The 23070-nt window shown below is 34.9% G+C and overlaps 1 protein-coding gene across 13 annotated transcripts in view; it reads left to right on the top strand.

Moving 5' to 3' along the window:
* Positions 1–10197, top strand: part of nfasca (neurofascin homolog (chicken) a) — a 129819-nt gene extending 119622 nt beyond the window's left edge. For all 13 annotated transcript variants that reach the window (XM_051122226.1, XM_051122231.1, XM_051122228.1 and 10 more), the window contains one exon: positions 5412–10197. In XM_051122226.1, coding sequence (XP_050978183.1) covers positions 5412–5640 — 229 coding nt within the window. In that variant the 3' untranslated portion in view covers positions 5641–10197. The remainder of the gene's footprint in view (positions 1–5411) is intronic.
* The last annotated feature ends 12873 nt before the right edge of the window (positions 10198–23070 follow it).

Below are 23070 nucleotides of genomic sequence, written 5' to 3'. Positions count from 1 at the left end.
AGCGGCATTAGTTTTACCTGCCTTTGGACTACTTAATAATGAACTAAAGCATTTTTCCTTGCATTTTTGATTTTAATCGATTCACACATGTCCTTCTCCTTTAGTATTGATAAATGATTGAAATCATATGATACATAACATTTATTACTAACTTATATTCTTCCATGACATGTTTTTTCTGTCATTCTAACATGACTTGAATTCATGATTCAAAATTTGATTTTGTTACAACATAGCAATTTACCAAGTGTAATTGTGAATTAACTCCATTAACTTTATTTATAGGGCTGTCATGTTAAAGGAATTGTTCTCTCAAAAAATAATATTTGCTGAAAACTTACTCACCCTCACGTCATGCAAGATGTAGAAGAGTATGTTGCTTCATCAAAGTTCACCAAAAGTACATCTCTTGCTCACCAGTGGATCCTCTGCAGTGAATGGGTGCCGCCAGAGTCCAAAAACATCACAATAATCCACACTGAAGATGTCCATCAGTTAACATCTAGTAAAGTGAAAAGTTGTGTGTTTGTAAGAAACAAATCCATCATATTTCTCTCCTGATTCAGAAGAGACAGACTCTAGATTAGAGGACTCATACTTTAGCCAGAAGCAATGATTTGAAATTAAAAACAACCTAATGATGGATTTAATCCTTAGAAACACACAGCTCTTCAAATCACAAGATGTTGATTGATTGACTGGAGTCATATGGACTACTTGTGGATTATTTTGATGTTTTTCTCAGCTGTTTGGATTCTGACGGCACCCATTCACTGTAGAGGATCCGTTAGTGAGCAAGTGATGAGATGTCAAATTTTTCCAAATCTGTTCAGATTATGAAACAAACTCTTCCACATCTTGGATGGCCTGAGGGTGAGTAAATTTCTCTGTGCATTTATTTTCCAGAACAACAATTTACAAACAATTTACTCACCTCCTTGTCATCCAAGATGTTTATGTCTTTCTGTCTTAATTTGTAAAGAAATTATGGTTTTATTTCAGCATTTCAGGATTTTTCTCCATATAATGGACTTTATTGGTGCCCCAATTTTGAACTTCCAAAATGTAGTTTAAATGCAGCTTCAAAGGGCTCTAAATGATCCCAACCGATGAAGAAGGGTCTTATCTAGCGAAACAATCTGTCATTTTTTTTTCGAAAAAAATAAAAATTTGTATACTTTTTAAGCACAAAAGCTTGTGTAGCACAGACTCTGGGATGCGTGTCCACAATAATTGGTAATGGGTCATTCTTGAGCGATTCTTTAATGTGACTCGGGAAGAACGAGTCATCTCGGGGAGTGATTCAATAGTATGTAGTGTTGTGAACATGCATCCCAGTGCCTGTTCTATACAGCTTTTGTGCTTAAAAAGATTGGCCGATCGTTTCGCTAGATAAGACCGTTCTTCCTTGGCTGGGATTGTTTAGAGCCTTTTGAAGCTGCTTTTAAACTACATTTTGGAACTTCAAAATCAGGGCACCAATGAAGTCCATTATATGGAGAAAAATCCTGAAATGCTTTCCTCAAAAACCATAATTTCTTCATGACTGAAGGCAGAAAGACATGAACATCTTGGATGACAAGGAGGTAAGTAAATTATTTGTGAATTGTTGTTCTAGAAGTGGACTTCTCCTTTAATGTGTTCATTTTGTGCAATTTTAAAATGGAGCAAGGCAGAAAAAGAGTATCTATTGCCGAAAATATACAGTGATACTGTATGTTTACATACAGTGCATTATTAATTTGACTAATCAGGTTGTCATGTAATTTAAATTTACATTTTGATTTGATTGACAGCCCTATTTTTATCCATTCAGTTTTTTTCACAAACTATTCTTGATGTGTACAGTATGCAACAAGCCCTGATTCACACCAGATTTTGCATCACGTCATTACAGTTTTCACATACTCTGTCAAAAATGATGTACAATGAGAGAAACAGGTTGCATTTGCTAATTGAAAATCAGTTTCCGCTCTTTGAAGTGAAAAGCAGGTGATATTTTTGAGTGAGGACTGATCGATTAAATCAAAAACCCATTCAGAGAACCCGTGCAGAGAGTGTGTTTGGTGGGGAAAAAGCATTTCCTGAATGTGCCTTATTGAATCTAAGGATAAATAACTAAACAGCAATGATTTTCCAGTTGTCATGGTGCATGCACAGAACCGTGTCATCTGGTAATATCATACTATTTATATTTAATGTGCGCATTAGACACAGAATTGCTTCATGTTTATAGAGAGAATATATGCAGTTGGTAAAAGCATTTTTATGACCCATAGAAATGGATAATATTATGGAGCCTGGTTGTAAACCTTGTTTTGTGAGGGGACAAAGTATTGATCGATTTAACAGCCCATCCGTGATAGTTTACAACAAGGTCCATAGATATTACATGAAATTAAAAATGGACCTCTGTGCTCAACGATTTTTAGGATCTTATAGGTGTTGCTTTGTTGTTTGCTGTTTTCTTGGTGCTTCTCAGTTGATGTAGGTCCCAGGTCCTCATGCATGACACTCGTACCCCCCAGCAGAGGTCTGTTTTAATACCAGTCGCATGTGTTTGGGCATGGACAGGACAGGGGATGAAAGATCTACCTGTGATAATATAGTGCAATGAATAATTTATAGCCATGACATCATTTATGGAATACAGAGAGCGGAGAGCCAAGAGTTTCTCTCTGTCTTTAGTAATGCGTTTGCGCTTCTTTCACCTTGAGAGTTTTCTTTTCTCCTTGGTGTTTCTTAAAAGTGAGAGTTGGAAATTTTTTTACATGATCTAAAAAGCAAAACTGTCAACTATTTTGAAAATCTCATTAAATTTACAAGCCTCATATCTGGGAAATAGGATTTTGATGTTTTAATATTCTTTGCCAGGTTTCATCTTTATTCAGATGGCCAAAAGCATTGAGTACCTTGAGGGAATTGCAAAACTTTTTCTTCGTTCACAGCCTCCCTTATCCTACCTTGTTATTTTTCAAGGGTTGAAGGGTTAGTTCACCCAAAAATGAAAATTTCTGTCATTAATTACTCACCCTCATGTCATTCCAAACCCGTAAGGCCTTCGTTCATCTTGACAACAAAAAAATTAAGGTATTTTTGATGAAATCCGAGAGCTTTCGGACCCTGCATATACAACAGTGTTGGGCATGTTACTTTACAGGAGAACTCCACTTCCAGAACAACCATTTACAAATAATGTACTCACCCACTTGTCATCCAAAATGTTCATGTCTTTCTTTCCTCAGTCGTAAAAAAAATTGTTTTCTGAGGAAAACATTTAAGGATTTTTGTCCATATAATGGACTGATATGGTGCCCCGAGTTTGAACTTCCAAAATGCAGTTTAAATGCGGCTTCAAACGATCCCAAATGCGGTTGTAAACGATCCCAGCTGAGGAAGAAGGGTCTTATATAGCGAAACGATCAGTTATTTTAATTTTTAAAAATACAATGTAAATACTTTTTAATCTCAAACACTCGTCTTGTTTTGTTTTCCTTGATCTCTGTGTATTTTGACTTAAGACAGTTAAGGTATGTCGAAAAACTCTGATCGTATTTTTTCCCTCAACTTCAAAAATCACTTCAAAATCATCCTACATCGCTGCAGAGGTACCGATCCAGTTTTGCAAAGTGAACATGCAAAGAAGATCAAACACCCTTAACAAAAAAGGTAAAACAGCGATATAGGACGATTTTGAAGGTCAGCGATAAAGGACGGTTTTTGAATATCTTTTTCTTCAGCTGGGATCGTTTACAACCGCATTTGGGATCATTTGAAACCACATTTAATTTTGGAAGTTTAAACTCGGAGCACCATATTAGTCCATTATATGGAGAAAAATTCTGAAATGTTTTCCTCAAAAAACATAATTTCTTTACGACTAAAGAAAGAAAGACATGAACATCTTGGAAGACAAGGCGGTAAGTACATTATCTGTAAATTGTTGTTCTGGAAGTGGACTTCTCCTTTAAAAAAGTAATTAGTTATAGTTAATAGTTACTTCTCACAAATAGTAACTGAGTTACATCATTATACAAGCAACTAATTACCAGGGAACATTGTGTTAATGTTCAGATAACTTGGATGCCCCCAATATTAAATATGTTAAATAAAACAAACATTGTACACTAATCTACACTATTTTAATGTTGCTGTGGGACAATGTGAGAGACACCTTCCAGGGGTTAAATATCACGTTATATCATTTGAAACTGCAAAGGCTACTTTTATTTGTATATAGTCATAATAACAACAAAACAATGCGCTTTTGTAAAGAAAAAAAAAAACATGGTGTGCTCCCTGCCGTCTCGGTCTCTGTCACCTCACTTCACAGACACGTAAATAAAACTACCTGAATCTCAGCGAATACCTGCCTCATAGACAGGAGAAACATATGTATAGAAAGCTTGAAAATGTCTACTTTTAAATGAAGTAAGTCACATTGAAAACAAATATTCTCTGATAAAGTAATTGTATGATACCAAAACAAGCTCCAGTTTTTCCCATCTAAACTCATTATTTCTAATGTAAACACACCCACGAGCTGTTCCGCTTTTTAAATTTTAATCATCTACACACGAACACGAAAACACCCACATCGCCTCCGTAAACAAACGCGAATATTCATCAAGTTAATCTTGCCTAATTTCGTTTCTGGAAAAAGGCATGCTAAGAGAAATAAGCCAGAATTTACCTCAGAAGAAGAGTGCAACACGATGCACGGACACGAAAACACCCACATCGCCTCCGTAAACAAACACGAATATTCATCAAGTTAATCTTGGCTACTTTTCGTTTCTGGAAAGACACGCTAAGAGAAAATAAGCCAGAATTTACCTCAGAAGAAGAATGCAACACGATGCACGGACACGAAAACACCCACATCGCCTCAGTAAACAAATGCGAATATTCATCAAGTTAATCTTGGCTACTTTTCATTTCTGGAAAAAGACACGCTAAGAGAAATAAGCCAGAATTTACCTCAGGAGAAGAACGCAACACGATGCAATGCGTAGCTTTGCAGATATGGGTGAGAAAGAGCCTACTCGGATGAAAAACGCCTCAGAAAAACGCTACATTTTATTGTCAGTAACTGTAACGGGGGAACCGTAATTTAATTACTTGTTACTAAAAAAAGTAACATCATTAGTAACGCCGTTTATTTATAATGCCGTTATTCTCATCACTGATAGACAAGTAGCACAACTATGAAGTTCAAGGCTTAGAAAGGTAGTAAGGACATTGTTAAAATAGTCCACGTGACATCAGTGGTTCAACCGTATACTGTTATGAAGCTACAAGAATGTTTTTTTTAAAACAAAGAACAACTTTATTCAACAATTTCTTCTTTTCCGTGTCAGTCTTGGTCTGGCTGAACCGTGTTCTAACTCTTTTTCTCTTTCTCCCAACAGCAGCGACGAAGACAACAAACCGCTGCAGGGCAGCCAGACGTCCCTGGACGGGAATGTAAAAGAAAGTGACGACAGTCTGGTGGACTATGGCGAAGGAGGAGATGGCCAGTTCAACGAGGACGGCTCTTTCATTGGCCAGTACACAGTTAAGAAGGACAAAGAGGAGACGGAAGGAAACGAAAGCTCAGAAGCCACGTCACCCGTTAATGCCATATATTCTCTGGCATAGCACCCTAATCTGAGCACGGCGCCCCCCAGCGGGCCGGAGGGTGCCACTACACGCATAAAAATACGTATATATATATACAGAGAGAATTACAAGTATTCACATACAACGCACTGGAGTGCATGATTCTTCTAAACAAGGGATGGGGAAAGGCAGGTGAGCCAAAAACGGTGGCCCCATGCCCCACACAGACTTTAGTGTGCCTTTAGGGCGACGGGGCGGACTTTCAAGCTTTTCGTGTGGCTTATGCTCTCTTTTTTTATTTTGTAAATCTTTAATCTGCCCCTTCCTCCTCCTGTAGCTAGCATCAAAGAAACGGAGATACAAGCACCAGACCTGTGACATATCAACTGTGGGTCGACTCAACTGCAGAACGTCGGCAAATACGTTTATCATATTGATATTTCCGCAGTGAATGACCCTTTTTCCACCGCAATGATAGATGCGTCCAAAAAACGTGAATTCTGTATAGAGTGCTGGCACGGTTTGATGTGCTTTATAAAACTATGCACTATGTATTATCATTATCGTGCTTCTGGGTTACAATTGGACGTTAGAATCTCATGTTTTCTTTTTTACGTTGACTTTCGCAAAGAAAAAAAAAACATCCAGTCCTGGCTGCATTCATGTATGCAGGGACTGATATCATGCTTTCATTTGCCACTGCTCTGTTATTGATATATTTTCACTGGCTGCAACTATAAAATGCCACCAATATTTATCGACCGAGGTTAGATGGCATCACTTGTAAATGAAGAAAAAAATACAATATTTTGAAGCATGGTAGTATTTTAGCGCAAAGGACAATGGAGAGGTTGTAATACGAAGAGTTAAATACGCAATGATATATTCATTTTTTATAAGACTTGCTTTATATAGTCCTCAAAAGAGAATGATGATGAAAAGATCATGTTTTTCATTCTTTTTTTTTTTTATTAGCTTGGTGAAGATTTTGGTGTCAGAATAAGGAGTCTAAAAAAGTTTGGGGTGCATCAATACATCAGTGGGGTTGTCATATGAGGATTTCTAGACGTGAATAACTCAATATAAATGTAAGTGTACATATTGTTTGGGGTTGATCCAGTGTTGATTCTCTTTGTCCAGAGAGCAGCTGAGACACTGCCCTGAAGACATGCCACTGTAACTGTAGTGCCACTCTCTACCTGTGCTCTCATACTACTACCATTACTTTATCTTCTGCACTACTGTGTACTTACAGTAGGGTTCAAAAGTCTGAGGCCACACTAAACTAAGAGTTTTGAATTTAAAACTAAAAATTGATATTTTAAAGTCAACACAAAATCAAAACTTCTTTACAATTCTTCTTTTTTTTTAGAATATTAAAAAATGTAATATTAATTTTTATTTTGTGCACATTAGGGGTGGGCGATATAACCAAAATCTTGTATCACGATATGAGTCATTTTATTTAACGGTGATGATATATATCACAATATAGTTATTTTTGCTTTAAATAAGTCTTTCTGATATCAAAATTTTTAATACCATTAGAAATACCATATTTTTTGTCACCAGTGTCCATATCACAAAAAACTAATACTAGATTAAATTGGAAAAATAAATAAATAAATAAAAATCAAGCTTACTGAGGACAAGTACAGTCAGCGATGAAATAAGAAACAAGCTATAGAACAAAAACTACAGTAAAACAAATAAGAAATGTCACATACGTTGTATAAAGTAACCAACGGTTAAAATACAAACACTGCATATTCTTCATTGTGTAAATTAAACATATATTTCTTCTTATTAAAGTTACAAAAATTATTTAGTCCAAAGCAGTCAAGAGATTTTCTCTCTTTTGATGTTTGATTAACATGAATGACAGAACGACAATATTAGACTGCTGTCACTCTAAGGCTACGTTCACACTATGAGTTTTTGGGATTGACAACCGCAATTACTTACAGGTGTGAGTCTGGAAATGTCCCGTTCACACAGCAGCTTACAGTCGCGCTTCGAATACTGACGGGAGTCAAGCTCGTATTCCTTACCAGTGACCATAGCAACAGTGACCAAAGTAATATCAAAGATGGCGACGTCCATAAAACTGAAAGTTTTAACACTCTCTGACAGGACAAGAGTCCAATCGAGCCACGAGTTCATTCATCAAACCTTTATTAATCGACAGCAGCTTTAATATTTGGGTGAAGAGCGGAGCATTTGAGTCGTGAATAGAACACAGAACACAAAAAGGACGGCAGCGGCTCCGGTGGAGACTTGATATTAATCCTTCAGGTGACAGACAGCCCGTTTCTCCGTCACTGTAAGCTACCGAAACCACATATGAAAGCACGTAACACACGGTAGACATTGAATGAATCTCTCACACTGAATGACGTGAGGGACTAGTTGTCCAGTCCGGTTCCGTTCAAACAGTGCATGTGTTTCGAGAATTCGGTTGGGAAAAAAAAACGGTGTGAGTTTGGTTATAGAATACGGTTGTCTCACCCGTAATTAACCGTACTGTGTTGGAACGTAACCGTGTTAAGGACTCAAATACAGGAATGACAACCGTATTAGAAACAAATAAGAAATGCTATACCTTGCAGGTACCCGGTTCCAATATACTGTTACAAGTATTTTCTTTCTCAGCTGTTTGCTTTCACTTAAGACCTAAATTACTGTGTTTATGAGGATACTTGCAAAGACGGCCATTTTTGACACATACAAGTGTGTGTGTTTAACCGTGCAAAAATATCTCCCGCGTCTTCACGTCTGCACGTCTGCGTGTGTATAACGAAATAAGCTCTCTTTCGCTGCTGATTGTGTTTCAACAACTTAAAATCGCTTTATTTTTAACCGTAATGCTTAAAAACGTGTGTAAACAATACGTTTTCGTGACCATGTCGCAAATAGTTGAAAATATCTACAAATTTCTATTGGTTAATTGTGTGTACCGGAAAAAATCGCCCACTCCTAGACATTCTGAAACTTAAAACCTATTTGTGATGACAGTTTGTAATGAAAAATGTGATCTCAAACTTTTGGACCCTTCTACATATTTATCTTGATTTTATTTATAAAAACAATAGGGACTAATATATTAATAATTTATTGATTGCACAACAGCTATTCAGAATCTGAGCTGTGGTTTTAGCACATTGTGAAAGCTTCTCTGTGTAATGTAGGTGAAAACATACTTCAGAGATCAAGGACCATGTTTGTGGCAATGTAAAATATTGAAATGTGATGTCACCATTAAAAGGAGTATGTCTTATTTGTTAATCGTGCTGCTCTTTTTAGTATTAATGTCGTATCACTGCTATTGTGTTAATATATTAGAATTTATTTAATGTCACTTCTACATAACATAAAATGGAAATATTGTGTATTTATTTTCTCAAATAAGGCCTCTTTTATGATGTAAATATCTTTTTTTTCATTTTGAGCAGGTTTACTGTGTTACAGTAAGTGAAAAGTAAAAACGCTTTTTGGTGCATCCCAAAATGCAAGACTCCATGCACAGGTTTGGATTTGGGTTTAGCCAGTGTTCTTGGGTAATTAGAATGAGACTCGTTTTTGTGTCCTGTCATTTTAATTGTGACATAGTTCGTCCCGGCTGACCTCGACGATGTAAATAGCAAATGCTGTAGAGCTGTACCATTGTAGCATTCTGCACTGAGGATGATACCTTTTTTGTAAACAGCTGAAATGTGTTATGCAAGAGAAAATGGTTTGTCATTTCCTGTTCATGTATTGCTTCACTACAGGCTCCCATAATGCCTTTCACCTGTGACACGGCCCAGCCGTGGGGGCTGAATATCAGGTCGTAATGTCCTGATAGGGATGCCATGTCGTATACGATGCCTTCGCAGTAAAGAAACATGTGTTGAAATTCATTGGATCCATAAGATCTGCTTTCTCTCCAGTACCTCAAAGCAATACTCTCCTCGTTTGCCTTTCGCTGTTGTTTTCTGCACAGTAGGCCTAGTCTACCAGATTTTGTAGTGACTTGCAGGCACAGACAGCTCTTTAGATCACACTGTAGCTTTGTGAGTCACATGGTTTAACATCAAGGCAATTCAGTGTCGGCTTCAGCCTATTTTGTCCAACCTTGCCTTGAACTTCTACAGCCACTTGTATCTTCACAGATGTTTCCTTGTCCATGAGTTTTTGTGGGCTGGCGATGTTCAAAAATATATACAACTATATATTTGTTGGCATATTGCTTATTCTGTCTTTCTCCCAAAGTCATCTGTGTATTAATTGGTAACATGCGTAATCTAGTTACCATACAACAAGGAGTACAATAATTGCCATAGCTGTTCTCATGACACATTTGATTTTTTCAAAACCATACATGTTGGTTATTATTATTATTATTATCATCCTTATTGTATTTTTAGGCATTTGTGCATCGGAGCAGCTTTTTTTAATTGCTTATCATGCAGGTTAACTGTTTTTCTGTACATCTGACCATGGAAATCTGGTCAGTCATTACTGTTCAACATGTATGCGTGTATGACAAGATGCTGCAACTTAATCTGCTCGAGACGCCTTTCTTTATAGTAAAGCTGTGTCATTTTCTCAACCTTCTGATCTGTCCTTGCCTCTGATTACAAAATAATTTTTTAAACACCTACTGTTTGGGTTTGAAAACATATTTACATTCAGTCATAAGCATCACATTTATCTTTTTCATGATTTTATTAAGTGTTAACTATCCAGAATTGGATTGAGAATGAATTTTGAATTGATGTCGCAAACAGGCAGATTAAAACTTGAACTAAAAACTAAAGTACATAAATTAAAATGTAATTTTGTTAAAAAAAAAACAAATATATATATATATATAAAAATGGGCATATGTATAATTTTTATTTTATCTTAAAATGTGTGTGTGTATGTGTGTACAATGTGCTAGATGGATGGCTAGATAGATAGATAGATAGTAATGAAATGTAATTTTGTTAAAAATATATTAAAAATAGCTTAATTATTTTATAATTAATTATATAATACATGTGGCATATATATATATATATATATATATATATATATATATATATATGTGTGTATATATATATATATATATATATTAAATATAATACATTTTTGTTAAAAATATATAAAAAATTAATAGCCTACTAATTATTTTATCATTTTATATATATATATATATATATATATATATATATATATATATGTGTGTGTGTGTATGTATGTATGTAAAATATTATTATTTATTAGATTTCTATTAATTATATAGACAGCAAACAGGCAAAGTCATACTTGAACATATGTCATACTTGAATTAATTTGGTTAAAAATCTATAAAATAATGTAATAGCTTAATATTATTTTATAATTATCCTATTATATATATGCACACACCTTATTTTTTTAATATATAAAAGGATATATGTATAATTTTTATTTTAGATTAAAATGTGTGAGTATACGCTGTATTGGATAGATATCGTAATTAAATGCAATTTTGTCGAAAAAGAGCTATAATTATTTTATAATTATATTTATTAATTATTTTTAAATATTATTATGAATTATATTTCTATTATATATAGATTTATGTACAATTATGTACAATTAAAATGTAATTAAATGTAATTTTGTTAAAAATATATAGAAAATATAATAATAATAATTATATAATTAATTACATTGTTATTATTATTTTTTATATTATTATTATTATTTTTATTTCTATTATGTGTGTGTGTGTAGCAAACAGGCAAAGTCAGACTTGAACTAAAATACATAAATTAAAATGTAATAAAATGTAATATAAAATAATGTAATAGCATGATAATTACTATATATATACACACACACACACACACACATAATTATCAATCGAAATTAAATTGATAATTATTATACAATTAATTAATTAATTATATAAATTAATATATATATATATATATATATATATATATATATATATATATATATTATTATTATTATTAATTATATTTCTGTTATATATAGATATAGCAAATAGCCAAAGTGAACTAAAGTATATCAATTTAAATGTAATGTAATGTGATTAAATGTAATGTTGTTAAAATATATATATATTAAAAATGTAATAGCTTAATAATTATTTTATAATGAATTATATTTTTATTAGTATTTTTTTAATATTATTGTTAAATATATTTATTGTTTATATATATATATATATATATACATACAGAGAGAGAGAGAGAGAGAGAGAGAGACGTAGCAAACAGGCAAGGTCAGACTGGAACTAAAGTACATAAATTAAAATTTAATTACATTTAATTTAGTTGCAAATATGTAAAAATAAGGCAACAGCTTAATAATTATTTTATTATGAATTATTTTGAATACTTTTAATTACATTTCTTGTATAAGTACGCATAACTTTCAGTATGTATACATTCTAATCAATGTCATTCATATTCAAGGTAGGTTGTCAGCAGATTAAAACCAGTCTGATGCAGATCTCTATTCATCATTCTCCCCAGTAAACTGCCCTCAGTTTCAACTCCTCATCCACACTACATTTGACTGAGCCACAGCTCTCCCTATTGATTTTGCCTGTATCCGGTCCACTACAATGACTTCCACAGCTTAATGCAGCCAATACAACTTCTTTCTTTTACTCAGATGGCAAGAGGCACAAAAAACGAATAAATAACAAGCCCGTGACAATAAATCTGTTGTGGACCCTGGAAAGAGTGTACCATAGACATATTTTATTTAGGAGAGATGAATACATTTTGCCTTGACCCCCCTGAGACTGGTAAATATTAATGCCCTCTGCCTTCCGCCATCTGAGAGAATAGCTAGACCTTTTTAAACACCTGTCACATATATCTCTCACAGACACCATTAACTAAAATATCCACAGCCAGAGCTTCAAGCCACCTTTCAGTAGCAGATAGGATTCTGTAATTACTTCTTTAAATAAATGGGGTTAAGTTACTCTCTTAATGCAGGCGCATTGACAAAATGCAGTCGAATGATTCATGTAAAAGCATGCCGCAACATTAACCTAAAACTGGTTTTAATTAGCACTTTGCTAAAGAAAACCGTTTTAAAGAAATAGTCCACCAAAAAAAGGCCAATCAACATAGATGTGTTGCTCACCAATGAATTGTCTGCAGTGAATGGGTGCCATCAGAATGAGTCCAAACAGTTGGAGACAACAACATTATGGATAGAGGACTCTGACGGCACCCATTCACTAGAGGATCCATTGGTGAGCAAATGATGTAATGCTAAATTTCTCAATCTGTTCTGATGAAGAAACACTAATCTGACGATATGATCTAAGCTGACGATCACATCTGAGCTTCCTTTTAAAAATCAATGTAGCCCATTTTATAGTTTTAGGAAACCAAAATAAGCCCTAGGGCCTTGAGAGAGATATCAAAAGACGATGAAGGTCTCTGAGATAATTAGGATAAATGCAGGCAGATGCTCCTGCGATACAAACACCTGCCAGTTGTCACATTTCAACCTGTGCTGATCTTCCAGTCTGGTTTAATCATTTAGAGTGCTTACACACTTCTGCCTGCATTTCAACTCACTTCTTCAGTCGCCAAGGCCAAAAACCTGATTGATTCTTTTTGCCAATGCAAATGGTCTCGTCGTGGCATAGTGTGCAATATTTTAGAAAGTTTAATAATGGAATTAAATTGGAATTGAAACCATACTTGATTTGCACCCCACACAAGTGCAAGAAGCTCTTCATTAAAGGGGTAGTTCACCCAAAAAATGAAAATTAATCAAGTGTTGGATAATATATATATACATTTTTGTGGTAATTAAAATAGACCTTAAGTGAACAATAGCCTTTAAAATGACTTAAAATACATAATAGCAATGAGGCATTAATAATTAGTTCAAATAAAGTATCAAAAGCAAATAATCATATGGGTTTATTGAACAAAACTGTTAAAATATACAAAATGTGTTATAAACAATAGAGCTAACGTATGTTACGCATTATAATAAATGACTGCAAAGGGCGCCAAAAACCTGAGGATTGTTTTTACACTTTACTGCTTTATCTAATCCTTGTTTAATATTGACTAAACAACATTTAATTCAGAAGCGCAGAAATGGTGGAGGAAAAACAAATACATCCTGTCACATTTTCAGCGAGGGGCAGGTGTTTGGAAAAATATTATATTAATTATTGATTTTTTGTTATTATAGGAAGCATTCCGAAAGGGAACGGAAAACGAACAATACGTTCTATGGAGCCACTAAACGGTTAGCTGCTCTAGCAGTAGCCTGTTACATTAGAATAATGTTACGTGATATATTTCACTTACTACATAAACAGAGTAAGGAGGGATGACTGATAGGACGATGGCAAATGATTTGCAGATACCTAGCACCACCGACAAACATCTAATCTTGTAAAATATGTCGTAAGTAGGCTGTTGAAAAAACAGCTTAAACCAGCCTAGGCTGCTTGGCTGGTCTTAGCTGGTTTAAGCTGGAAGTAGCTGGTTTTAGCTGGTCTCCCAGCCTGGCTAGACTGGTCAGACTGGTATTAGCTGGTTGTTCCAGCTGGTCTCCCAGCCTGACCAGCTAAGACCAGCCTGGCCAGCCAAAGAAGTGGCCAAAACCCCTCTAAAACCAGCCTGCTGACCAGCTAAGACCAGCCTGGATGGCCAGTTAAAACCAGTCAACCAGCTTAGGCTGGTTTTAGCTGTTTTTTCAGCTGTGATCGTGAATCTTTTGAACACATATTCAAAAGCTGTTTCAATGCCCCGCATATTAATAACGGCTCCTTGATGCCTGCAATTTGTGTACAACAGAATTACCCAATGATATAATTGCGAGAGAAAGCACTGAAACATATTTTTTCATCCCACCTCGTATTTAGGGGTTTTGAGGTACATGTAATTTATTTCCTAAACAAGGTGTGATCGCATTCTGAAGTTAGTAGTAAATAGGAAACACTGATTTCTTGAGTTAGGACTACCCATAACACTGGTATGTTTTTGTATTAAAATACTGGTCTGTTTTATGTCCAGTGTGCACAAAAATCGTGATTAAAAATAAAAAAAAATTGTGAATTGATTTTTAATCGAATCGTGACCCCAAGAATCGATCTGAATTGAATCATGAGGTACCGAAAGATTCCCACCCCTATTGTTTACATACGTTTATAAATTATTTACCTTACAAATCTGATAAAATGGCGCACTTTGTGGTTCCAGATGAATGTTATAATAAACCCAAACTCACAGCAATATGCAGAGATGGAGTTTGAGGCACAGTTTGTGTGGAACAGCATTTACTGTGAATGGAGAAGCTGAGAAGCATGTATGCATTTAAGTATCGGCCAAGAGGTTTTCCTTTGCGGTTTATAAAGATTTAAATATGGATATTTTTCTTACACAAATGCTTCGCTTCGCTGCACATTTTTGCAAGCAGTGTTAATATTCTGATCTGTTAACATGGGCATCAAAATAAAAATATGCGCATTTTAAAACCTGCTTACATGTGCGGTGTGAAACAGACCTGACACTTAACTTTGAACTCATCCATGTTCATGATGCTTTAGTGAATCCATTTGTGTTTATTGATTATACTGTTAGAGAACCATATTTCACATGACATCAGGCTAACTGTCCACTCTGTAAACTGCAAACATTAGCTCTTTGCTTCTTTATAAGGGCAATAAAATCACCAGTAACTCTGTTCTGCAATGTCAACCACTTTATAGATGACAGTTGTTAAATCTACTTGTAATCGTGTTATCCAAGAATGAACATCAGGTTCTTGTGGGTTTGGCTGGAACTAACTGTGTCTTTTTCCTGTAAAAGCTCCAGTTGTGCTAAGGAGAGGAGTGTTAGGAGCAGGAGAGAGCTGATGTCCAGCCATGTTTCGCAGCCACCTGCGACTTCAAAGGTAAAGACTGAAAGACTGTCCGTTCTTATCTGAGGCTGCCATTTTTTGCCCAGCGCTTTGCTCTGTGGCCAAGAGTCAGTGGGGCACTGAGACCACCTGCAAAGCTTTACTGACAGCTAAGCCGCGTGACGTCCTTCATCAAAGTTACACATCATGGTTTGGCTATTGTGCTATCAGCTTATTGCTTTAGGGTTTTAAAAGTTTAGACACATCAGATGCAGGTAAAAAAAGAATAGTACTACTCGTTTCATCTGCATAATTTGCAGTTGACAAAATAAATAATTGGGGAAAAAAATTATGTACACTACTCTTCAAATGTTTTTGGTCAGTGCGTTTGTTTGTTTATTTATTGGAAGAAATTCATACTTTTGTTGAGCAAGGATGCGTTAAATTTATCAAAAGTGACATTAAAGTATGGAAGCCCTTTTCTGCCACTAAATAAAAAATAAGACAATGTTATTGCGACTTTTTATCTCTATATCTAATTCTGACTTTTTCTCAGAATTGCATAATACAAATTCACAATTCTGACTTTTTTCTTAGAATTGTGTAATACCAACTCACAATTGTGAGTTATAAAGTCAGAATTGTGAGATGAACTTGCAATTCTGAGTAATGAAATCAGAATTGCAAAATATAAACTTGCAATTGCAAGTTTGTATCTCACAATTCTGACATTTTTTTTCTCACAATTCTGACTTTTTTTCTCTCACAATTACAGGTACGTTATATCTCGCAATTCTGACTTATTTTTCACAATTTTGACTTTTTTCTTGCAATTGCAAGTTTATATCTGACAATTCTGACATTTTTTCTTGCAATTCTGACTTTTTTCTTGCAACTGCAAGTTTATATCTCACAATTCTGACTTTTTTTTCATAATTCTGACTTTTTTCTCACAAATGTGAGTTTGTATATCCCAATTCCAACTTTTTTCTTGCAATTCTGACTTTTCTCACAATTGCGAGTTTATATCTTGTAATTCTGACATTTTTTTCTCACAGTTTAGATTTTATTTCTTTATTATGAGATATAAACTTGCGATTGTTAGTTGGGAAAAAGATATGTTCTCGAAATTGCAAGTTTATATTTCACAATTCTGACATTTTTTCTCTCACAATTACAGGTAGAAGTTATATCTCGCAATTCTGATTTTTTTTTTTTTCACAATTTTGACTTTTTTCTTGCAGTTGAAAGTTTATATTTCACAATTCTGACATTTTTTTTCTCGCAATTCTGACTTTTTTCTTGCAATTGCAAATTTATATCTTGCAATTCTGACTTTTTTTCACAATTCTGACTTTTTTTCTCGCAAATGTTCTCAAAATTGCAAGTTTATATTTCACAATTCTGACATTTTTTTCTCGCAATTCTGACTTTTTTTCACAATTTTGACTTTTTTCTTGCAATTCCAAGTTTATATCTCACAATTCTGAATTTTTTTTTCTCGCAATTCTGACTTTTTTTTCTCACAATTCTGACTTTTTTTCTCACAAATGTGAGTTTGTATCTCCCAATTCCAACTTTTTTTCTTGCAATTCTGAATTTTCTCACAATTGCGAGTTTATATCTTGCAATTCTGATGTACAGTTGCATGTCAGAATTGCGGGATATAAACTCTGAGAAAAAAAGTCACAATTGTGAGTTTATATCTTATATATTTATAGTTTATATACTGTATACTTTTAGAAGTGCTACATTATTTCTCAGAATTATGAATTTATATCTCACAATTCTGAGAAAAAAAAGTCAGAATGGAGAGTTTTCAAACTTTTTGTTTTCAACTTTAATAAATAATAATAATAATAATTTTATGAAAATAATAAACCATTCATTAACACAATTTACATTTTGAAAATGTATATTTTTTATTATATGTTTTATTTATTGAGATTTCATGTTTTATCTAAATGTTTTAATCCTTCAGTAGCTTACAGATTCATCCCATCACTACAAAATTCACTAGTTTCTTGCCATGAGATCAGAATCTGAAACACTGATGTGCAGCTGATGACTCACGCTGTACACTCCAAACAACATGTCAGAAGTGCCAGTACTCTGATGACTTCACTCCATAAAAATGAGGTAAGAGTCACTCTCTGGAACTAAATGCTTTTTTCAATATTCTAGAAAAAGAATTAGGCCTGTTGGTGGTAGTTTCTGTGTCTAGCTTATGTTGTCTATACTAGAAAGGCCATAAACATGCATTGTTTTCCAACTAGTTCCTTCTGTCTCTCGCAAATACATGAGCAGTATTGATCCTCACTGATGGACATACAGTTGTCTGTCAGGTGACATCTGTTCCAGACTCAATCTCTCTGAGTGCACCATATGCAATCAGTCATCCTCTGTCCACTAAATGAAATGCCTGCTTTTGTGTGTGTGTGTGTGTCCATTGTGTTTGTATGACATACATCAAACACAGTGTCACTTCAGATATATCTAATACTTATATGGGTCAATGACATCACAGGCTCGATCTTTTAGTCCAAATCTAAAAATGCAATTTACACAGAGAATGACTTGAACAAACCTCTTCTATATATATTTTTGTTTGTTATTATATAATAGTAAAGGAATGCATATTTTTATTAGATGCATTAAATGTATCAAAAGTGGCAGTAAAGACATTTCTAATGTTATAAATAATTATTACACTGAAAAATTATTAGACTGGAGTAATGGCTGAAATAACAGAAATAAGTTATATTTTCAAATATATTAAAATATATGTTATAATGTAACATAAAATACAAATCTGAGAAGTTATTTTAAATTGTAATATTTGTAATATTTATGTTTTCTCTGTACTTTTGATCAAATAAATGCCGCCTTGGTGAGTAGAAAAGACAAAAACATTAAACATTTTTAACAAAAAGAGTAGTGTAAGTATAAAAAAATAAAAAATCCACTATTTTGAGCAGGTAAATATTTCATAATTTTATATTGACAATCAGTAGGGTTAAATGGGCAATTTTATGTATTTTCTTTTTTTTGTTTGTTTTAAATCAGTAGGGTGAATTGGGATGCCTTTTCACCCTCAAGAAGTAGTCCAATTTCACCAATGTTTTATGGAAATAAATTTACATATAAAATTTCTATTCTATTATACAGTGGCATGTGAAAGTTTTGGAAAAACCTGTAATCATTAAAACACCCCCCTTCAAAAGTGGTTACCTACATGATCTATGACTTTTTTTTGTTTCATGATGGTTGTCCATGAGTCTCTTGTTTGTTCTGAACAGTTAAACAGAGCACTGTTCTTCAGGAAAATCTTCCATGTCCTGCAGATTCTTTGGTTTTGTGTTCATGTTGTATTTTTTTTTAACATTAAAAAACATCCCTTTGACTTGAACTACCCTGCCTTTTCATAGAAATCCATTATAAATAATAATAGTTCTGAACAGTTAAACTGAGCACTGTTCTTTAGAAAAATCCTCCAGGTCCTGCAGATTCTTTAGTTTTCCAGGGTCTTTTGCATATTTTAACCCTTTCCAGCACAGACTGTATGATTTTGAGATCCATCTTTTCACACTGAGGACACACTGAGGACATTCAGGAAACACAATGCATTAAGATCAAGGTAAATTGTACATAATTTGTTTTCCCAGGAAACATGCAAGTAACTTCTTTTGCTTCCGTAGGCAGTATTATTTGGAAAAAAAAAAAAATAATATTTCAACAAAAATCTTCATCCTGTTCAAAAGTTTTCACCCCCTGGCTCTCAATGCATTATGTTTCCTTTTGGAGCATCAGTTGATTTTTTAACCTTTTTTAATAGTTGTGTTTGAGTCCCTCATTTGTCCTCAGTGTGAAAAGATGGATCTCAAAATCATACAGTCACTGCTGGAAAGGGTTCAAATATGCAAAAGATGCTGGAAAACTTGCATTTCTAATAATTATTCTACTTTCTACTTCTTACCACTGAATCATAGATTTTTCCACCTTCATATATAAACAAAAAAGAATAAATCACGAAATAAAGAAGTTGCCAGTGATTCCGGTGATGCTCTGTTGTGACAAATGCATCTTTCTACCTTTCAACATTAATCAGAGGCATGTGACATTTGTCACCCACTGATCATTAATCAAGGAGGAAAAACAAAAAGCAGCCTTGAGTAATCTTATTACCGTTCATTTGTCAAACGGGCCTGGTTTGAACGTCAGGCGGCACTCTGTGCTTAAAAGCTACAGCTTCCATCACTCATCAAGCTCTCAATAATTAATGTCACTTACGGCATCTGACCAGAGCAGCAGACCAATATAACGCTAATGTCATGCACGGTGAAAAGGTGCAACGCAAAGATGTTTTCCATCCTTCTGTCTGTCCGTCCAAAGGACGACAGGAGGAGGGGGGGGTTTGTGCTCCCTGAGGCCAAATGAAAGCAGATCAGACTGAACAGCCCCAGCTGGCACAATGGGTGGATGCCACTGGAAGTCAATTAGCTCACATGTCACAGAGACACACCTCCCTCCCCCTTTCTTCACTCTTTCCATTTTTGACAGTGTGGTGCCATGGGTGCCATCGCCACTGAGCATGAAGAAATGAAGAGTAACTAATCACCCCACGGATAGGAAGGGGGTCTAAAATAAATACATATGCTATTAATAATTCATTTAAGGTCCTCAAAGTCAGAGATATTAATCTTTCAAATACGCATTTCATTACTTCTGCTGTCATCTGCTGTTTTCTAAGTCAGCAGATAATTGGGTTTTCTGATGTGAGCCAGCATCATTTATTCTACCTGTTTCACCTTTAAACTGTATATTAAATTCTTTTAATTATTATAAGTAAATTCTTTTTTAGACTATAACAAAATGTAGGCAATAGAAATTGGATACTTGTTCACTTGTTCAGGTTTAGAAGAGCAATGATGTGCAGTGTGTCTGATACATTAAAATTACACTTTTTTTAGGAAGTATCTGAAGATAGTATGACATGAAGGCAAGTTTGTACGTGTATTTATATATGTGACCCTGGATCACAAAACCAGTCATAAGGGTCATTTTTTCTCAATTGAGATTTATAAATCATATGAAAGCTGAATAAGTAAACTTTCCGTTGATGTATGGTTTGTTAGGACAATATTTGGTCAAAATGCAACCATTTAAAAATCAGGAATCTGAGGGTGCAAAAAAATCAAAATATTGAGAAAATTGCCTTTAAAGTTCTTCAAGTAATGTTCTTAACAATGTATATGACTAATCAAAAATTAAGTTTTCATACATTTACAGTAGGAATTTTACAAAATATCTTTATGGAACATGATCTTTACTTAATTTCCTAATGATTTTTGCCATAAAAGAAAAATCAATAATTTTGACCCATACAATGTATTTTTGGCTATTGCTACAAATAAACCCCAGCGACTTAAGACTGGTTTTGTGGTCCAGGGTCACATATATGTATACAGTGGAGATCAAAATTAGAGAACAATCTATAAATACTTGATTTTTTCCTGAAATATTATTAATCTTCATTGCTAAAAATTGAAAGTTTGAAGGAATATTAGCTATAGGTATACTACTGTTCTGCTGACATGTTTGACAAAATAACCAAGCCATTTCAACACGAAACAAGATTACAACTAAAATTTTGGAGGCTTACAGCTGTTCAGTTTGACTTCTCTTAAATGTGCCAAGACATCCTTACCCTGTTCAGCAATGAACTGGCAAGCACTTCCAGCTGCAGTGTTGAACCAGTTCCCCATTGAGAGTCTCCGCATTATCCTATTTCCTCGTGCATTTGTACGACCAGCCTTTTTGGGGAACTTGAATGAGTTAGTATCATTGTAAAGCTGCAATATTTGAGAAACAACAGATTTGGAGTCCCGACGGATTGCATCGGCTGTAGGGATGAAGACAACAACTCCCATGATTCCACACTCAATCAGGGCATCATCAAACTACACCTTTGTTTCTTTGTTTGTTTTGAATATGCGCCATCTAGTGGCGAAAACTTATTGTGCCTTGAAAAAGAACTGCCTTTATACTCCTGTTAGAATAACTGAACCCTCAAAGACCGAGACAGCTGCCTTTTGAACCGCTCATCCAATCTGAACGCTTTAAAAAGTACCACAAAGGTGAGATTCTTCGCTTGTATCATGTGGATATTCAGAAGATCCGTAGTGAACGTGATTACTTCATCACATTTTGATCGCATTGATTCGTCAGAGGAAACCAATGCATTTTGTTCCAAGCAGAAACGATTGTTGACGCTTAGTCCCACATCCGTGCCCAGATTGGTTCAAACTGTCAACTATTCAACCAGTAAACAGTTTTTGGACTTTTGAACCACCAATTAGCATGTTTCTTTGGACATTTGAACAAACTCAAAGTGAAAGTAAAGTACGTCGTGCATGCATGAAAAAAAAAAGCACAGAAAAACACACAACAGAGCACTTTGACACAAAACAAAAACAAGGATGAAACAGCGATAAATATGGGATAACACACTGGAATTTATGTTTTCATGTGGCTATGCGCTGTCCCGGTAGAACTCGAATACAGCCAGCGAATCAGTCCATTTGGCTGTTATATTATGGTAATTCTTATATAGTTTATAAAGATCAGACAACATTGATTATGATCAGTGTGGATAATTTGGTGGAATTTAATAATAATAATTTTGGTGATTAGGATTCTTTGATGAATAACTGCATTTATTTGAAACACATATCTTTTGTGACATTATACATGTCTTTACTGATACTTTTGATCAATTTAAAACATTCTCGCTGAAAAAAAGTATTTCTTTCTAAGAATCGTACCCTAGTTCTATTCAAAGAATCGTACCTTTATTACTGTACCAAAGTACAATGATAAAGTATGAGGAGAAATTGCAGGCTAAGTCATTCTCCAGCTTTACTCTGTCTAACGTGTAGCTGTCAAGACAAGTGAACTGAAGTAATGTGCATGAAACGCAAGTGCATTCTGCAGTTCTGTCAATCTCGCTAATCGTCATGCAGAGGGATTCTTTTATCTTGGCATCTGAGCCACGTCTCTCCTCCGGATACACAGTTCATAGAATTTGAGCATCACTTTCATCTGGAGAGCTTCTCGCATGGCACCATGCTGAAAGGAACTTCATCTCATTTCACAATTAAAAATCTTCTCTTTAGTGGTTGAGATCAGGGAAAGGGCGTCCGGCCCGGTTAAGGTCGATGTTCATTTGGGAAATGGTCGATGCGCTGAGATTTTGGCCAAGCCTGACATCAGATGGACACAAAGCAGCTGTCTTATGACAAAGCGGTGTCACCTCCAGACTTCTGAGGACCTCCAAAAATGTCAGACTCCCCAGGAAGATCAGCCAGCAGACAAGAGATGATAGCCATCTCTCCTCCCCCCTCCTTTGACGGATCAATGGTCCTGCTCTCTCATATTCTCTCTATCTAGATAATGGGGTTTAATGGGTCGTGTCCCGTGGGATTCATCCACTGTGATAAGAGCCGAGGGGCGTGGTCTTCTTAGGGTCCGGGTGGCTCATCTGTTGTGGGTCCACTGCTCTTGTGGCCATCACTGAACTGTCGTCCTTTTCATGTCAAAATT

This window comes from Labeo rohita, chromosome 11 (genome assembly GCF_022985175.1).
Source record: "Labeo rohita strain BAU-BD-2019 chromosome 11, IGBB_LRoh.1.0, whole genome shotgun sequence".
Lineage (NCBI taxonomy): Eukaryota > Metazoa > Chordata > Actinopteri > Cypriniformes > Cyprinidae > Labeo > Labeo rohita.
Note: the sequence above shows the minus strand (reverse complement) of the source record. Positions and strands in the feature narration are given on the sequence as shown.